At 42.6% G+C, this 17542-nt stretch overlaps 1 protein-coding gene across 1 annotated transcript in view; it reads right to left on the bottom strand.

The window, feature by feature from the left end:
* The window catches only part of MTMR7 (myotubularin related protein 7), a 67066-nt gene that overhangs the window by 15210 nt on the left and 34314 nt on the right, over window positions 1-17542 (bottom strand). The window contains exons 7-9 of the mRNA XM_044681129.1: window positions 9040-9172; window positions 1268-1377; window positions 509-669 (exon numbers count right to left, since the gene is read on the bottom strand). Coding sequence (XP_044537064.1) covers window positions 509-669; window positions 1268-1377; window positions 9040-9172 — 404 coding nt within the window. The remainder of the gene's footprint in view (window positions 1-508; window positions 670-1267; window positions 1378-9039; window positions 9173-17542) is intronic.

Genomic DNA, 17542 nt, shown 5'->3' with positions numbered 1-17542 from the left:
AGGAAGGAGGGAGGGAAGGGAGGAAGGAAGGAAGGAAGGAAGGAAGGAAGGAAGGAAGGAAAGAAGGGAGGAAGGGAGGGAGGATGAAATCCAGCATCTGTCCAGCAGTTATGATATACTAAGAGGGGATTCCTGTTCAGATCTCAGTTGAACTGAATGTCCTCAGAGGCCTGTCCCTAACAGTGCTGGGACCTTGCAGGGTCAATGACCACACTGAAGGGATTAAGAGTAATGTGTACGTGTAAAACCCAGTGGAACTGTGCGTCGGCTATGGGAGGAGGGGAGGGATAGAACAGGGATCCTATAAGCATGGAAAAATGCCCTAAATTAATTAATTAAATAAAAGTTTCAAATTAAAAAAAAAAGAGTGATATGTACAATTAGAGAATGAAGAGGAAACAAGTTGTGAGGCTGGGATTGAGGAGGTTTAGGGTTCATAGTGGCTCAGTAGCCAGGCTCTGGCTTCAGTGTCAGCGTGCGTGTGGGGTGGTCACGGTGGGTTTCCAGCCTGTTTTTGGCAGCCTTCAGGATTTCCAGGCTCACCATGAAGCCTTTCAGGGTCCGGTAGTGAGGATCCAGGAGGAGGCTGGCCACTGAGCACACCTGGGCCGTTCGGTCCCAGCCATCTGAGCAGTGTACAAGAACGCTGGTCCCTTCCTCAGCCACAGCCTGAAAATGAAGACAGGTAGACACAGTCATCTAAAGGGGGGGATTGGAGTGGTGCTATGCAAAGGTGGGGGGCACCCACTCTAGCTCAGAGGTGCTGGGATATCTAGACAAGGTGGCTAGTCCTTCTCCTCCAGCAGGGAGTTCCTATGGATTCCTGAGGATGTATTCTGGGCTGGAGAATGACAAGCTGCTGTCAGCCAGATAGCCAGGGCAGGAAGCTCCTCTGGATGTCACGGGGGTTTATGTGGGCATACCCCAAGCTTCTACCTTTCCAAGGAGAAATAACTTTGCATCCAGAACTAATCCTTGAGAGAGAACCCCCCTGGTAGGACCCTTTTGGGGTCACACCTCTTCCACCTGTGCTGATTTCAATCTCTCTGACTCCTTAGTATATCATCCAGGAAGGTAGCAGATTCCACAAAGACTCTCCACTTTTGGTGGGCCTGGTCCTTGGATGGTGGACACAGTCAGCCCCACACCAGGCTGTGGTTTAGAAGAGCCAGCCAATTTCCACGTGTCTATCCCAGTCTCCAAGACCCCAAGGTCATTTGCCCACGTGACCTCATGCAGGATATCCATGACTGACAAAATCACTCACCTTGGCAATAAACACCCCTGCATCCAAGATGGCTTTGATATGCCTCAGCCAACCAGAATTCTCCAGGCCCCAGAGAAAGTCACTCATGGAAGGGGATCGAAGTTCACACACTAGAAAACAACTGGGGTTATAATAAATACTAGGGTACCAGCAGCCCCAGCTTCCAAAGGGAGCTCATTGCCTGGTGAAGTGGGTAGCTCAGGGACTACTTCCCCATTTTACACATGAGGAAGATGAGGCACAGAAAGGCCATGTGATATTGAGAGTCAGGTCTTGGAGTCCAAAGACTTTTCCAACTGAGCTATTCAAAACCCTAAAAGACGATGCTGTTAAAGCCACAACTCAGCAAATTTGGAGAACTCAGCAGTGGCCATGATTGGAAAAAATCAGTTTATATCCCAGTCCTAAAAAAGAGTAATACTTAAGAAGGCTCAAATTATCAAACAATTGGGCTCATTTCACTTGCCAGCAAGGTTATGCTTAAACCTCTGCAAGCTAGCCTTCTGCAGTATGTGAACCAATGCTGGTTTTCTAAGAGGCAAAGGAACTAGAGACCAAATTGCCAACATTTACTGGTTTATGAAGAAAGCAAAGGAGTTCCAGAAAAACATCTACTTCTGCTTTATGGATGACACTAAAGCCTTTGACTATATGGATCACAACAAAATGTGGCAAATCCTTAAAGAGATGGAAGTGCTAAGTCATCTTCCTTGCCTCCTGATGAACCTGTATGCAGGTCAAAAAGCAACAGTCAGAAAGGAACATGTGGCCCAGCTAGGTGGTATTTAAGAATGGGGAAAAAAGCATATGACAAGGCTATATACTGCTGCCAGATGTATTTAACTTATATGCAGAGAACACCAAGTGAAATGCCAGGTTAGATGAATCAAAAGCCAGAATTAAGGTTGCTGGGAGAAATGTCAACAAGCTTAGGTGTGCAGATAATACCATGCTGATGGGAGAAAGTGAAGAATTAAGAAGCCTCTTGATAAGGGTACAAGAGGAGAGTGTCAAAGTAGGTTTGAAGCTTAACATCCAAAAAAAAAAAAAAACCGCCAACAACTAAGATCTTATCGATTGGTTCCATGGAAATCATGACAAAAAGAGGGAGAAGAAATGGAAGCAGTGTGAGATTTATATCTTGGGCTCAAAGATCCCTGCAGATGATGACTGCAGTCATGAAATTAAAAGATGCTTACTTCTTAGAAGGAAGGCTATGGCAAATCTGGACAGCATGCTAAAAATCAAAGGTGTCGATCACCCTGCCGATAAAGGTCTGTATAGTCAAAGCTATGGATTTTCCAATAGCATTGTATGGCTGTGAGAGCTGGACTTTAAGGAAAGCTGAGCATCTCAGGATCAATGCTTTTGAACTGTGGTACTAGAGAAGACTTTTGAGAGTCCCATGGAGAGCAAGGAGACCAACTCAGTCAATACTTAAATCCAGACTGCTCATTGAAAGGACAAATACTGAAGCTGAAGCTCAAGTACTTTGGCCATACAATGAAGACTCTGATGTTTGGAAAGGCTGAAGGCCAAAGGAAGAGGGGGTGGCAAAGGATGAAATGGATGGATAGTATCATGGAAGCAATGGAACATGAACTTGAACAGACTTGAAGAGATAGTGAAGGCCTAAAGGACCTTGTCCATAGGGTCATAAAGATTTGGGCACAACTGAACAAATGAAGAACATATTAGAAAGTAAAAGTGATACATTTCAAAATATATTTATTAATTCATTTAAAATTCCTCATTATATCAACACAGGTAATATTTTTAATGAAAATTTACTAATTTCCAAACCAAAAAAAAAACAGTGAGAAGAAATTATTTTATGTATTTTTTGCAAATCTTGAATGCCTGGTTTAATAGAAGTCAACCAGAGTCTCATATCTTTTTCTGAATTCAATCTGTTCTGATAATATTGATTCAGCTGTAGTAGCTAAAGACTATCCAGCCATAGAGAGAAATGTTAGAAAAGGGGATTGCGTTTAATTGGCCAATAATGTTTTGATTTCAGGTCCCCGTCTGGGACCACAGACCACATTCTGAGAACCAATAGTGTAGTCAGATATACATAAGACAGATTCATTGGCTCAGTAAGCATTAACTGTTTTCTTAGTGTACTTTTTATTGTTGCTCAAATTTATTTTGCATGTAAATCCAGAAAGCATCTCAGGATTATTTAACCTAAATTTTATAGTTATCTGTAATAGAGGGCTTTGATTTTCACCCCACAAAAGGATCAAATACCTATTCTTAGCCTGGTTCCTGTTATCTGGGTATGATGGCTGCAACTAAACAGCGATCATTCCAAGAGACTCTAGCTACTATACCCTAGTACACTGAAGCTGAGATGGCTTGGGTGGCCCTGAAGAAAGAAGTCCAAAAGCCTCTTGCTATCAGTTGGGTCTTTTGGTCTGTGACTGAACAATGTTTGGTTTGACTCCAAAATTTTCACTGATGCCTTATGTGGCCTCATCACCAAAACCAATCCTCTCCACTTTGGCTATCTTCTCCCAGCAGCTGCAGAGCTAATGCTGAATACTGCAGGGAGCTAGGCATACAATACATCGCAATCTTTCCCATCTTTTTTGTCCATAAGATAAGAAGTGGAGAACAAGATTGAAAATAAAGTTGGCAGCTGGAGCTGCTGATTTTTCCCATTGTGAAAAGTCAATGGAAAGGCTACAAAAGCCAGGCCCAAGATATAAGGGAGGAAAGAGGATTTAAAATGGGCCAAGAATTTAAAGAAGAAATGATCCTCAGAGATTATTTCAGTCCCCCTCATTGTCAAGAAGAGGAAACTGAGGGCCAGAGAACTGATGTGATTTTTCTAATGCCAAGATCCAAAAGCAGCTCCTCTGACTCCCTTCAGAATTTCTTCCATTGCCCCACACTGCCTGCTCCTTTTCTCCTGTAGTCCTTTAGACTGCAAGCTCCTTGAGGTCTGGAACTGTCTTTTGTCTGTTTTTGTATCCCCAGTGCTTAGCACAGGGCCTGGCACACAGAAAGTACTTCATAAAGATTGACTGATTGATTGACTGATTGATGGTGTGCTGGACTCTGATTTGGGCAATCAATGGTAGCTTATGTTTCCCCTAAAAGTAATACCCTCTTTCACCTTTTTTTCATCTTCTTTTCAGAAACTATTATTAACATGTGAATAGGAATCCAATTAGGTCTCCAAGGTTTTCTAATGAGCTTGTTTTCAAGGGAGCAGCTGAAATGATTCCACCTTCTACCCAGGTCAAAAGACAACACGAAAAGCCAAGCTGGTCAAATGATTAATCCCCACAAAACAGATGGGAGCCCCCTGAGAATGAGATGGTAAAACACTAACCTTAAGAGTCTGTTTGCATGTACTAGTCCAGGAGCAGCCAGAAAGGCCCATTTGTTTGTTCCCGGCACCAATTCAGGACCAATATTTACACACCTTTTTACTGAACAAAGTCCATCTCAGCTGTCATCAAAGGCACACATGCCTGCCCGCCTGATGAGGAAGCACTCCTGTTGTCAGCTACCACGGAGGCCCAGTTCTATTAATATTTGCTTTAAGAGCTGAGCTTACAATAGCCATAAGTCCAAGCCCAGACACAATATGGAGTAAATGCTTGGGCTATCCACAATGTATGGTCTACAAACATACCAGAATTCAGAACAAAGAGGAGTTTCCTATGAGAACACTACTGTGTGGTCTGCCCATCTTTTGGCTTGTTTCTGGGGCCTATTGTTTATTGGTCTATTGGTTCTAACCCCCTGGAGAATCAGGAAGGAAAGACAAACAAGGACTTGAAAGCAGTGATGTCCATCTCCTTTGATGTCTAGGAGACAAGAGACTTGGGTTCAAATCCTGCCTTTCACCCATCCTGACTCACCTTAGTGAGTCCTTTCACCTCTAGGCAATTCTCTAAGTCTATAAATGACCAAAAAAATGTTGGCCTAAACTCATAGAGAGGCATCCTCCTGCATCAGTTAAATCACAGCTCCTCCCTGACTCTAGGCATTATCCCAAAGGCCATTCTGAAAAGGGACTTTTCTCAAGAGTTTCCATGAAGGCTATCTTGGCCCTCTTCACTGCCTCCACCACCATGACTCATGATGACCTCAAAGTTGTGTCAGGAAATGGCCTGAATGTGTTTTTTCTCCTACTCAAGATAGCATCATTTCCTTAAAAAAAGTTGGAGAGGGTAAGGGGAGAGGGGAGAGGGCTGGAAATAAGCACCAGTATGACCATCTTTCTCCCAGAGACCAAAGATGGGTCCTGGACACCAGACCCACCAGATACAGATGAAGATTTTCTTGGAACTAAAAGTCAAATGACCTTGGCCAAAGTCATTCTCCAATGTCCCATCGCAGCCAGGAGGGAAGGAAGAGTTCTTCAAGGCTAGGCCCAGGGTAGGTAAGCACTACTAGACTAGAAAGCAGGGCCCTATTATTGAGTTCCCATATTTACAACTAATCTAAATATCCCGTGATTATTATTGCTCTCATCTCCCTTCCTTTTCCTCCATTTGGCCTCCAGAAGAGCAGTAGAGGCTGTCTAGGGGTGAGAGTAGACCATTTAAGGACTGAAAAGCTCACTATCAGCAATCAGGCCCTGGCTGGTGAAGTCATTGGCCTTGGCAATCCATGAAACCAAGTCAAGGGCTAGATGGTCCTTAGCCCTGGGTAGCCTCTCTTCTGCTCTTCTGGTGACCAAGCAGAAGAAAAAAGAGAGGGTTGAGAGCAATAACAACCCCACAATTTTTAGATTGGCTGCAAATATTAACCATTATTTGACTAAACATAAGATCTTTTACAATGACCAGTCCATGCTGCCAGAAACATGAAATATTAACTCTGTTGGCATTTTTCCAACACAAAACCAGTCCCAAACAAGTGGCAACTAGTTCATAGGTTCTTCTTGGAGAAAAAAGTCTGGGAGGTGGTAGGGAAGGTTTTAAAATGAATCAACAAAAAATACCACTTCTGGGGAGATGTGGTCAAGAAGGCCACTATGGGGATCATTGTAATACAGGTATTAATATGCCCAGAAAAGATGAGCAGTAAAGAGATTCTACAAAGAACTCAATAATAAGACCCTCCAAATTGTATTACATAGACCTCTCTCCTGGGGGGCTTGGATGCTAAGATGGGATAACAGAAAATGGTGAAAAATATGCATCAGGAAAGAGGTCAGAAGTTTGAAGATAATATCACACTTATAATATTATGAATGCTATCTTTGAGAGAAGAGACAAAAGGCCCTAAATAGGGGCAGCACCAAAAAATGACATAAAGAAAACAAAATGAGTAAATTTGGTAAATTTCAGATGGTAAATAATTAGTTACTGATATAGGGATTATTCCTGAATCAGCTATCCCATGCTCAGTAAGACCTTTGAACTGTTAGAACAAATTTAAAAGGGATCAAAAATTAGAATAAAGATGTTTAAGAAAAATTGCTTTGGGAACAGTGTATAAAATGGCCTGGAGAGGCAAGACAATCAAGGTAGGGAGAACAGGGAGGAGGCTGCTACAATTATCTGGGGGAGAAATGATGAATGAAGGCCTGAATGAAAAGTAGTAACTGTGAGTAGGATCTGACATATGTGGAAATAGAAATGACCAGACTGGCAGCAAATTGGATATATGGATATGAAGAGGGAGGAGTTGGCATAATACCATGATTTTGAACCAAGGAGGCTGCTTCAACAGAATTAAGAATAGTTGGGAAAGGAAAGAGTTTTGGTGGCAAAGATAATGAGTTCAGTTTTGGACATGTTGAGTTTAAGATGTCTCTGTGACATCCATTTCAAAATATCTAATAGGGAATTGGTGATCTGGGCCTGAAGCTTGAAGGGGAGACTGGGGCTGGATCTGTAAATCTGTGCATCATTTGCTTAGAGATGAGGGTTAAACTCCAGGGCACCAAGAGAATGCATGTGGAGGGATAAAAGAAAAGAGTGGACAGAGCCTTCAGGAACCTCCACAGCTAGGAAATGTGAGATGGATCATGAACCAGGAATGGACACTGAGAAGGAATGGTCAGACAGGTGGTGGGGGGGAACAAGAGCCATGAGAGCCCAGAGGAAAGATCTGGGAGAGCAGGGTGATCAGTTGTGTCCAATGTAGCTGAAAGGTGGAAATGTGGCAACTCAGGAATCTTTGGTAACATTGGAGGGAGTTGTTTCTATGCAATGATAAGATTAGAAAGCAGATCTTCACAAATGAGTCTTCCATCAGGCCATACCTTCACAGTGACACAACTGGAAGGTACAATGAATCCCAGATCCCACTGAATTTCATGTCTGTGGATGGCATTTGAGTCAGGGGAGTAACAAGGGAAGCCTGGCACGTGGGGAAATCATACAAGATTCCTCAACAGATACAACACAAGATATCACATTATTTGATGATCCTCTAATTTTTCATTTTAGCCCAAAAGCATCCATCTCTCTAAGGGTACAGATCCAGTCCAGAGGGATTCTCTGGGTATATAGACAGTGGACTCCAGATATACCTGTTTGTGAATGATTCTGTGCCTTAGACCCAGATTATGGCTAGATGAGACCACGAGTCTCCACAATGACTCTTCCAACCCTTTTCTCTCCTCATCTCCTTTCCTTTATAGAGACAATGAGGCCATTATTTTCTGTTAAGTTCCTTCTCCAAACTCATCTATTCCCAAGAAACATCTCTGGGGACCTTTGTCCTGTCTTCCTCTACTTCAGTCTTTAGGGAAGATGCCCATTCTTCTTGCTAAGGTCAACCTCTCTAGGTGTGCACTCCATCCAATCCCCTCCATCTCTTTTGGGAATTTACCCCTTATATCCTCTGAGAGCCCCTTCCTCCCTTCCAAACAGGCAGAACTCTATCTTTAGTCTCTATTCAGAGGTTCAGAGACACTGAGAGGATGCTGAGAGATAGATGACCCTAGGTAAAACGATGTTGTCCCTTTTGTGAGTCTCCTGCTATGGTGATTTGGTAAGGGATAACCACTGCTTTGTGGCCTTGTACTGGCTCTCCAACTTTGCTGACCTCTCTACTGGATCCAGAGCACTTTGGGCAAGTCCCTAGCCCACTCTGGACCTCAGTTTCTGCATCTACAGAGAGAGGGTCATGGGGGCACTGGAGTAGATGTTCTCTAAAGTTTCCTTCAATTCAACCCATCCATAACCCCATAATCCAATATAAGCCCAAATAAATCTAAGGACTAATAAATGCAAGCTGGAAAGGGCTTCAGAGATCACCAAGTTCCTCTCTTTGATTTTATAAATGAGGAAACAGACCCACAGACTTGCCCAAGGTCATGTGGGTACTAAAGAGCAGAGCTGGGATTCATGTAATTAGAATTTGCTCCCCAGGACTCTCTTTCCCAGCATGCCATTTGCGTTTTTATGCTAATGTACTAATGTAGGGAAGATATGAGTTTTGTGTAGCAGCTCCTCCCTCATGGGAAAAGAGAGTGAGGGAGGAGCTACACAAAACTTATATCTTCCTTACGTTAGTACACAATGTGAATATGCAAATGGGATGCTGGAAAACGGAGCAAATTCTAATTACACAAATTTGAACCCAGGTCCTCTGACTCCCAAACCAGGGTTGTTTGCACTGCCCAATGATGCCTCCAAGTTCTTATTCCAACAAAAGTACTAGAACCACAGGGATACCCTGCTCACAGGACCCTGACATGATAAGGCCCTGCTAGGGACAAGGCCAGTGACCCACATCCCCAGGCATCTCTGGGCATCTCTAGGCTTGAGGAGGGCAGGGAATGGTGGGCTCACCTTCCAGCATTTTCTGCAGGCTACTCCTCATGACATGGATGTTTTCAATGCCAATGAACTGAAACTTGATGTCGGCATAGTTATCCTCATTCTCGTAGCCCTTGCCTGCTGCGCGGTTGGCCATGGCATTGAGCTGGAAGCAAAGCAAGCCTGGTTACACTCACTCGATGGCAGTGGTGGCCCTGAGAGGAGGGGCTCCACATGGACATGTGCATGTAAAGGTAGCAGACAACAAGGATACATCTGAAAACTGGTGAGAAAATGGGATGAATACTTAGAGGAAAGACTCATCTTTGTGGATAAGGCCCCAAACTGAATCCTCCCTGTAATCAGAAAAACAATGGAGCAAAAATCACGAGTGCCAGGGATGGTGCTTTGCCCATCTGTCTGCCCTTGCAGACTGTTGCTGCCTGCCTGCTAGCAAACAGAAGCATGTCCCTTTGTCCCTTCTCCAGGGGGATTCCTGGAGTGACCTTTTCCTATACAGTGCGATAGTTTGTGTGGTTCTGCAAAGCTGGCTTACTTCTCTGGGTATGAGTTCAGATGAGTCTTCCCATGCTCCTCTGATTTAGTCATATCTGGGAATTTTCAGAATTAATTTTTAAATTTTTCTAAAGAAGGAGACTGATCACCACTTTATGGTTCTTTGAAGCAGCTGGATTCTTTTTCTTTTAACTTAATAGGATTTTCCCTAGTCATCACTGGAGAATAATGATAATGATGATGATGTTGATAACGATAGCTAGCATTTATAAAGTATGTTAAGGTTTGCAGTGGGCAGCTAGGTGGCACAGTAGATAGAATGCCAGGGCTGGAGTCAGGAGGATTCATCTTCCTGGCTGTGTGACCCCATGGGTAAGTCACTTCACCCTGTCTGCCTCAGTTTCCTCAACTTTAAAATTAGCCAAAGATGGAAATGGCAAAACACTCTAATATTTTTGCCAAGAAAACCTCAAATGGGGCTACAAAGAGTCATGAACAAAGAGTTGTTTCATGACTGAAACAAGTGAACAACAACAAAATTAAGGTTTGCAAAGCACTTTACAAATCACTCATTCAAACTTCATAATACCCATGAAGGTAGGTGCTATTATTATCCCCATATTGCAGAAGAGAAAACTGAGGCAGAAGTTAAACTACTTGCTCTGGAGTCTGAGGCTGGATTTGAACTATTGGTTGGCCTGCCGGACTGGTAATCTGTGCACTGTGGCTCCCCCTAGCTGCCTCTTGGTAGTGGGTGAGTTCCATTTTCTCCATGAAATGGAAGGAAGCCATATTAACTAGCTCAACTTCACCAGAAGGGTGAAGGGACCCTTGAGTCCTCTGAGACACACATGCTCTTACTTGAAAGCTTCATTCTATTCCCACTGCCAGGATGAGAGACTTGAAAACCTCCAGTGATTAGAAGGCACCTCCAATGGCGGTCCAAAGTACCTAGAAGGACTGGCGACATGGAATGAAAACAAAGCCAAGCCTTAAAGGTGTGAATGGAGGAGCTGGTGCTGGGAAATGCCTTCAATGGAGGGCACTTAGGGACTCATGCAGTCTTTGTTTCAGAATGTCTGAGGGCACCACAATTGTAAATGCAAGAAGAACTTCATGACTTGGCAGGGCCCTGGTACTCAAGTGAAGACACACCAGCCCACTCCAATGATCTAATTCATTGGCTGGTGTGTCTTCACTTGAGTACCAGGGTCCTCAAAGGATCAACTCTTGGGGCTAAAAAATGGGAAAACTCTGTTTCTTGCCCGCTCCACAACTTATGTGCCCAAAGCATAAAGCAGCACCATCTATTCCTCCCATCCTCTGAAAGAGAAGAATGGGAGGCCTGGAAGTTACAGGATGACAAAGTCAAATGGAATTCATCAACCAATGAAAAGAAAAGCAGACTAAACTGGATGGCCACTTGAGGGTCTAGACCTTTCATACTTTAAACCAGAAGGTGGCAGTATTTCATCTACCATTGGAAGCATCCTAGTTGAATAAGATGGTAATGCCTCAGAGAAGAGGTTCATGGGATCCTGGATCTGGAGCTGGAAAGCTTCCTGAGGAGCCAACCCTTCATTGTATAGAGGAGGAAACTGAGACATGGGAAGGGCATTGTTTCATCAGTCTAGAGATGGAAGGGCTCCCAGGGACTCCCTAGTCCAACACCTAGCATTTACAGAGGATGAAAGTAAATCTCAAGGAAATGAAGTGACTTGGGTCAATACACACCATATATCTCAAGCTGGAGAATACAGGACCCTGGGAGGCAAAGGGACTCAACCCAAAGTCATATAGGCAGTGAGCAGAAGAGGTGGGATTTGAACCCAACCAGGTCCTTGGACTCCAGAGCCAAGCCTCTTTTCCTGTCCTCCCAGGCCATGTGATCTGTGGGTTCCTAAGCTCAAGAAGATGGCAAACCACTCTAGTATCACTGCCAAGAAAACTCCCAATGAGGTAAAAAACAATTAGGCTGAAAAAATGACTGAGTGGAGCTCTAGATAGTCATGTGGCAAAAATTAAATTCCCCAAACCCAAAGATAGAGACTGAAAAAAAGAAAGGGCAGTTAGGTGGGAAATGCTCATGATTTATAGCCATATGTCAGGAGAGTGGACACAGCAGCTTGCCCTGTGCACATACTGGAAACACCAGTTTCTCATTCCTCCTGCAGCTTCCACATTCCAAGGGTCTATGCTTTGCTGGTCCTTCTCCCAGAAGAGAACCAGAACTCCTCCTAGGCTCATAGCATCATTTTCACAAAAAAAAAAAAACCAAAAAACACAACCCTGATGGGGAGTCTCTCAGCATGTAGGTAGTCTGCTTCTTGGATGACAGACCCATCCAAGGCAGATCCCTAGCCCAAACCATTCCCACCTGGTAGGACCTGGCAAAATCTGGAAGCCCTTCTCCATGCCCTAAAAAGTTGTCAGGTTTAGTTTTAGCAGCAATTCTCACACAGCTACTCCCAGCAACCTCCCCAGGCAGATTTTCCTCAGGCCCAAGGGCAATCTTGGGCACCTCATGTTCAGAGAGGCATGGGCAAAGTCAAATATAGTCAGAGAAGGGTAACCAGGATGGTGAGGGGCTTGGAGACTACATCCCTTCATGAGGGAAAAGATTCAGGGGAGGCACTTTGAATAGAGATCACTTCTGCTTGACTTCTGAGGGCAGAATAAGAAGCAATAGGGGAAAGATGTTGCATGGCTTCCTGACCTCTTGTACAACCCAAAAGGGAATGGACAGCCTTGATAAGCAAGGACTTGAGGTCTTCTGGGGCAGTGAGATGTCTCCTGCTTATTGGAGATGTTGGAGTCTGGTCTTTGATCAATCTGTGAAGTAAGCTGTTATGATGCCCATTGTGCAGATGAGAACAGAGCCTGAGGAAGGGCCTCAGAGCACCAGCCCCACTTCAGGTATACCACAAAGCTTCTCTCTGGGTCATGTCTGCCTGCTTTCCTAACTATTCACATCCTCCATGACAGTCTTGGGCACAGGTTATCATCTGGGACCCACCTCACTTGGAGGATACATTCAAATCCATCAGATGACACAGACTTGCTGCCTAAGGTGCCAGGGAAAGACACACTGACCCACAGGTCCTGCCTTCAAGGAAATATAATAAAATGATACGAAAGAAGCATGTTGCCTTGGCAAACAGGAAACTTTAGTTCTATTCAATTTGATATGTACTTAGTAAGTACTTACTGGGTGCCAGGACCTGCTGGGACCACAAAGACAAAGAATGAGTCAAGCTTTGGTCTCAGTGAGTTTATATCCTGACTAGGCCAGGGGGTCGGCAACCTTTTTGGCCGTGAGAGCCATAAACGCCACATTTTTTAAAATGTCATTTCGTGAGAGCCGTCCAGTGCTCACAGTGCCGCTCCTGTAACAGCGCCTGAAAAAAAATGGACTTTATGGCTCCTGCAGAAAGAGCCCTATTTGGCCCTCAAAAGAGCCAGCTATGGCTCAAGAGCCATACGTTGCCGACCCTGGACTAGACCACGTGAGATAAACTCATATGCTATCTCTGGAGTCAAGAAGGTTTGATACATAGGAACTGTGTGCTTCTGGACAAGGCCTGGAGCCTCTCTAGACCTCAGTTTCCCTAACTGTGAAAGGAGAAAGTTGGCCTGGATAACCTAAAAGAAGTTCCCTCCTAGTGTTCTCCCCAGGATGCCTTCAAAGCAGAGGTGGCAAGCTCAGTAAGACAAGTCCTGGAGGGACATTTAAGGGACAAAGCCAAGATGGCGGAGTAGCAGCACAGAAAGCTATAAGTACTTTGAGAATCCTCTCAAACCAACTTTAAAATAGTGCCTCAAAACAAATACAAGAGTCACAGATCCAAGGAGACAGAGTAAAGTAACTCTCCTGCAGAAAACAACTTGAAAGTTAGGCAGAAAGGGACTGTTCTACTGGTGAAAAACCAGAAGTAAAACTGTGCAAAAAGGAGTACATCCCGTCCCCACCAAACCTGGACATAAGCTGACCTCAAGACCCTGGGACCCTGCCTAAGCCAACAGCAGAGCACCCCACACCCACCCCTTGAAGTCCCAAGCCCTTGTACAAACCTGCAGGGAAACCAAGTCTGTGGTACTTGGCTTGTTCAAGCCTGCAGTGAGGCCCCAAGCTCCATCATAGGGCAATCCATAGTGCACTGGGCTGGAATAAGCCCAGAGTGAGGCTCTGAGCTTCTGCCCAAGCCAGTAGTAAACACCTAAATGCCAGGTTAACCCCAACACAAGACAGTATCTGCCTGCCTGGTGCTAGCCTAAGGAGAGGCCCAGAGTCCTGTCCAAGCCTGTACTGAGGCCCCAAGCTCCAGGGTAAGGTAACTCATAGTGCTCTGAGTTCTACGAGCCATCGGCAATTGAATTAGCAGTGGGAGATCACTTCCAGAGCTCCCAGCCCACAGGCCATCATACCACCTTGGAAGAACTGAAACTTGCAGAAAACCAGAAATAGAGCTGATGCAATAGAACAAGCATCAAGGAAAAACTGAAGTTTAAGAGAGTGCCCCCTCTACCCTGAGAACAGAGTCCACCTTTAATTTTTTTTAAACCCTTAAATTCTGTGTATTGGCTCATAGGTGGAAGAGTGGTAAGGGTGGGCAATGGGGGTCAAGTGACTTGCCCAGGGTCATACAGCTGGGAAGTGTCTGAGGCCAGATTTGAACCTAGGACCTCCCATCTCTAGGCCTGACTCTCAATCCACTGAGCTACCCAGCTGCCCCTGAATCCACCTTTAAGATAAAAGTAAAAGTGAAGAAAAAAGGCTGGGAAATGAATAAATAGCAAAAGGAACACCTAACCATAGAAAATTTTTATGGAGACAAAGAAGAGCAAGGCACAGACTTAGTAGGGGACAGTGATATCAAAGCAGCCACATGAAAAACTTCAAAGAAAAATGGGAATTAGTCTCAAGCTCTGGAAGAGATCAAAAAGGAATTAAAAAATCAATTAAGAGAGTCAGAAGAAAAATAGTGAAAAGAAATGAAAGTAATGCAAAAAGAAAATAATAGTTTAAAAAGCAGAATTGGCCAAATGGAAAAAGGAGTACAAAAATCCATTGAAGAAAAGTTTCTTAAAAATTAGAATTGACCAAATGAAAAAGGAGGTTCAAAAGCTCTTAGAAGAAAATAATTCTTTAAAAATTAGAATTGGGCAAATAGAAGCTAATGACTTCATGAGACATCAAGAAACAATAAAACAAAATCAAAAGAATGAAAAAATAGAAGACAAAATGAAATATCTCATTGAAAAAACAACTGTCATGGAAAATAGATCCAAGAGAGGCAATCTAAGAATTACTGGACTACCTGAAAGTCATGATCAAAAAAAATCTTAGACATCATATTATAAGAAATTATAAAAAAAACCAAATGCCCTGATATTCTTGAACTAGAGGGTAAAATAGAAACTGAAAAAATCCACTGATCACCTTCTGAAATAATATAACTCCCAGGAATATTATAGACAAATTCAAGAGATTCCAAGTCAAGGAGAAAATACTACAAGTAGCCAGAAAGAAACAATTCAAATATTATGGAGCCACAGTCAGGATTAAGCAGCTTCTACATTAAAAGACTGAAAGACTTGGAATACGATATTCTGTAAGGCAAAGGAATTAGGTTTATGACCCAGAATCACCTACCCATCAAAATTGACTATATTCTTTCAGTGGTGTAAAAGGTCTTTTAATAAAATAGAAGATTTCTGAGCATCCTTAGTGAAAAGACCAGACCTAAATAGAAAATATGATGTCCAAATACAAAATTCAAGAGAAGTATAAAAATATAAATATAAAAGAGAAAATTTGAGGGATTCAATAAGGTTGAATTGTTTATATTCCTATGTGAAAAGATACATGGTACATAAACAAAAAACTGACCATGTTCTAGGGCATAAAAACTCCACAACCAAATGCAAAAAAGCAGAGATAATAAATGCATACTTTCCAGATCATAATTCAATAAAAATCATGGAAAGACAAATTAAAAATTAATTGGAAACTAAAATAATCTAATTCTAAAAAAGGAGTGGGTCAAAGAACAAATCAGAGAAACAATCAAGAGAATGACAATAAAGAGACAACATATGAAAATTTATGGAATATAGCCAAAGCAGTTCTTACGTTTATAGTAACAAAACAGAGAAAAAGCAGATTAATTGGGCATGCAACTAAAAAAACTAGAAATAGAACAAATTAAAACCCTTAAAAACAATTAAAAACTAAATTAGAAATCTGAAAAAAATCAAAGGAAAAATTAATAAAATTGAAAATAAGAGAATTATTGAACTAATAAATAAAAGTGAGTTGTTTTTATGGGAAAAAACAGAACATTCATTAATCTTATTTTTAAAATTTTTTCAAATTTAAAATTGTTTTATTTTTTATTAATTTGATTTTTAAAAGTAAATATGAAAATAAAATCACTAGCATCAAAAATGAAAGGAATGAATTTAACCACCAAATGAAAAGAAAATTAAAGCAATCATTAGGAACCATTTTGCTCAATTATATGACAATTAATTTGACAATCTAGGTGAAATCAATGAATATTTTAAAAAGCATAAATTACTCAGATGAACCAAAGAGGAAATAGAATACATAAATAATCCCATCTCAGAAGAAGAAATTGAACAAACCATCAATAAACTCCCTAAGAAAAAAATCTACAGGGCCAGATGGATTCACAAGTGAATTCTATCAAACATAAGCTGCTTGGCAAAACAGCCAAAGAAGAGGTCCTACCAAATTCTTTTTATGACACAAATATGGTGCTGATGCCTAAGCCTGGAAGACTAAAAACAGTGAAAGAAAATTACAGACCAATTTCTTACATATTGATGCAAAAATCTTAATAATTTAAATCTTATTTAAATGCAAATATCTTAATAATAATAAAGAGACTATAGCAATAAATCACAAGGATCATTCACTATGACCAGGTGGTATTTGTACCAGGAATGCAGGACTGGTTTACTATTAGGAAAACTATCAACATAATTGACCATATCAATAATCAAATTAACAGAAACCACAGGATTATCGTAATAGATGCAAAAAAAGCCATTGACAAAATATAACATCCATTCTTATTAAAAACACTAGAAAGCATAGGAATAAATGGGCTTTTCCTTAAAATAATAAGTAGTATCTATCTAAAACCATCGGTAAGTATCCTCTGCAATGGAGATGAGTTAGAAGCCTTCCCACTAAGATCACAAGTGAAGCAAGGATGCATTAATCCTGAAATGCCATTAATTTCCTTTCAATAGAGACCCACTGTGTGCAGATGTTGTTCCCACACTACAGACAACTTTTGTTCTCTGTCTCTTCATCTTCTATGAGAGTGGGAACCCCCAAAGGTGGGGTCCTGGCACCCAGACTAGGATCCTGGCAGGCCTGGTTCACTCTCAGCTCTGTCTCTCACAAAGGAAGCATCCCCCCATTTTCTTCCCAGAGAAGAATGGAGACTTATACTTATACTTCCCTCTGGTCAGCTCAGATCCTCAAGGAGGAGAATCTGTAGGGGAGCTCTTTAAGTGGGCTAAAGTCCAAGCAGCCCCCGGGGACAAGTGTGTATAACCAGAGAGGGAAGAAATGGGTGTGGGGGGCGGATTGGGGGGGAGAAATGGGAGAGGGGAGGGGAGCTAAGAGTGAGGGATAAAGGACAAGAAGGGAGAGAGAGATAAGGGAGAGAGGGGACAGGAAAGAGGAGAAAGAAGATAGAAAGTAGAGGAAGGAAGGGACAGAGGAAGAGAAAGGGAGGGAGAGTGAGCAAGGAAGAGAGAAAGAGAGAGAGGGAGAAGAGAGAAGGAAGGAGGGAGGAAGAGAGAGATGGAAGGGGGCAGAAAGGGGAAGGAGAGAGGGAAGGAGGAAGAGAAGGGAAAGAAAATGGGGGAAAAGAAGGAAGAAGCTGGGCAGAAAAGGGGAAAGAGAGGGAAGGAGCAGGGGAAAAAGAGGGTAAAGAGGGAAGGAGGGAGGCAGAGAGTTGGAAGGAGGGGGGCAGAAAAG

Source organism: Gracilinanus agilis, chromosome 6 (genome assembly GCF_016433145.1).
Source record: "Gracilinanus agilis isolate LMUSP501 chromosome 6, AgileGrace, whole genome shotgun sequence".
In the NCBI taxonomy this organism is placed as follows: domain Eukaryota; kingdom Metazoa; phylum Chordata; class Mammalia; order Didelphimorphia; family Didelphidae; genus Gracilinanus; species Gracilinanus agilis.
Note: the sequence above shows the minus strand (reverse complement) of the source record. Positions and strands in the feature narration are given on the sequence as shown.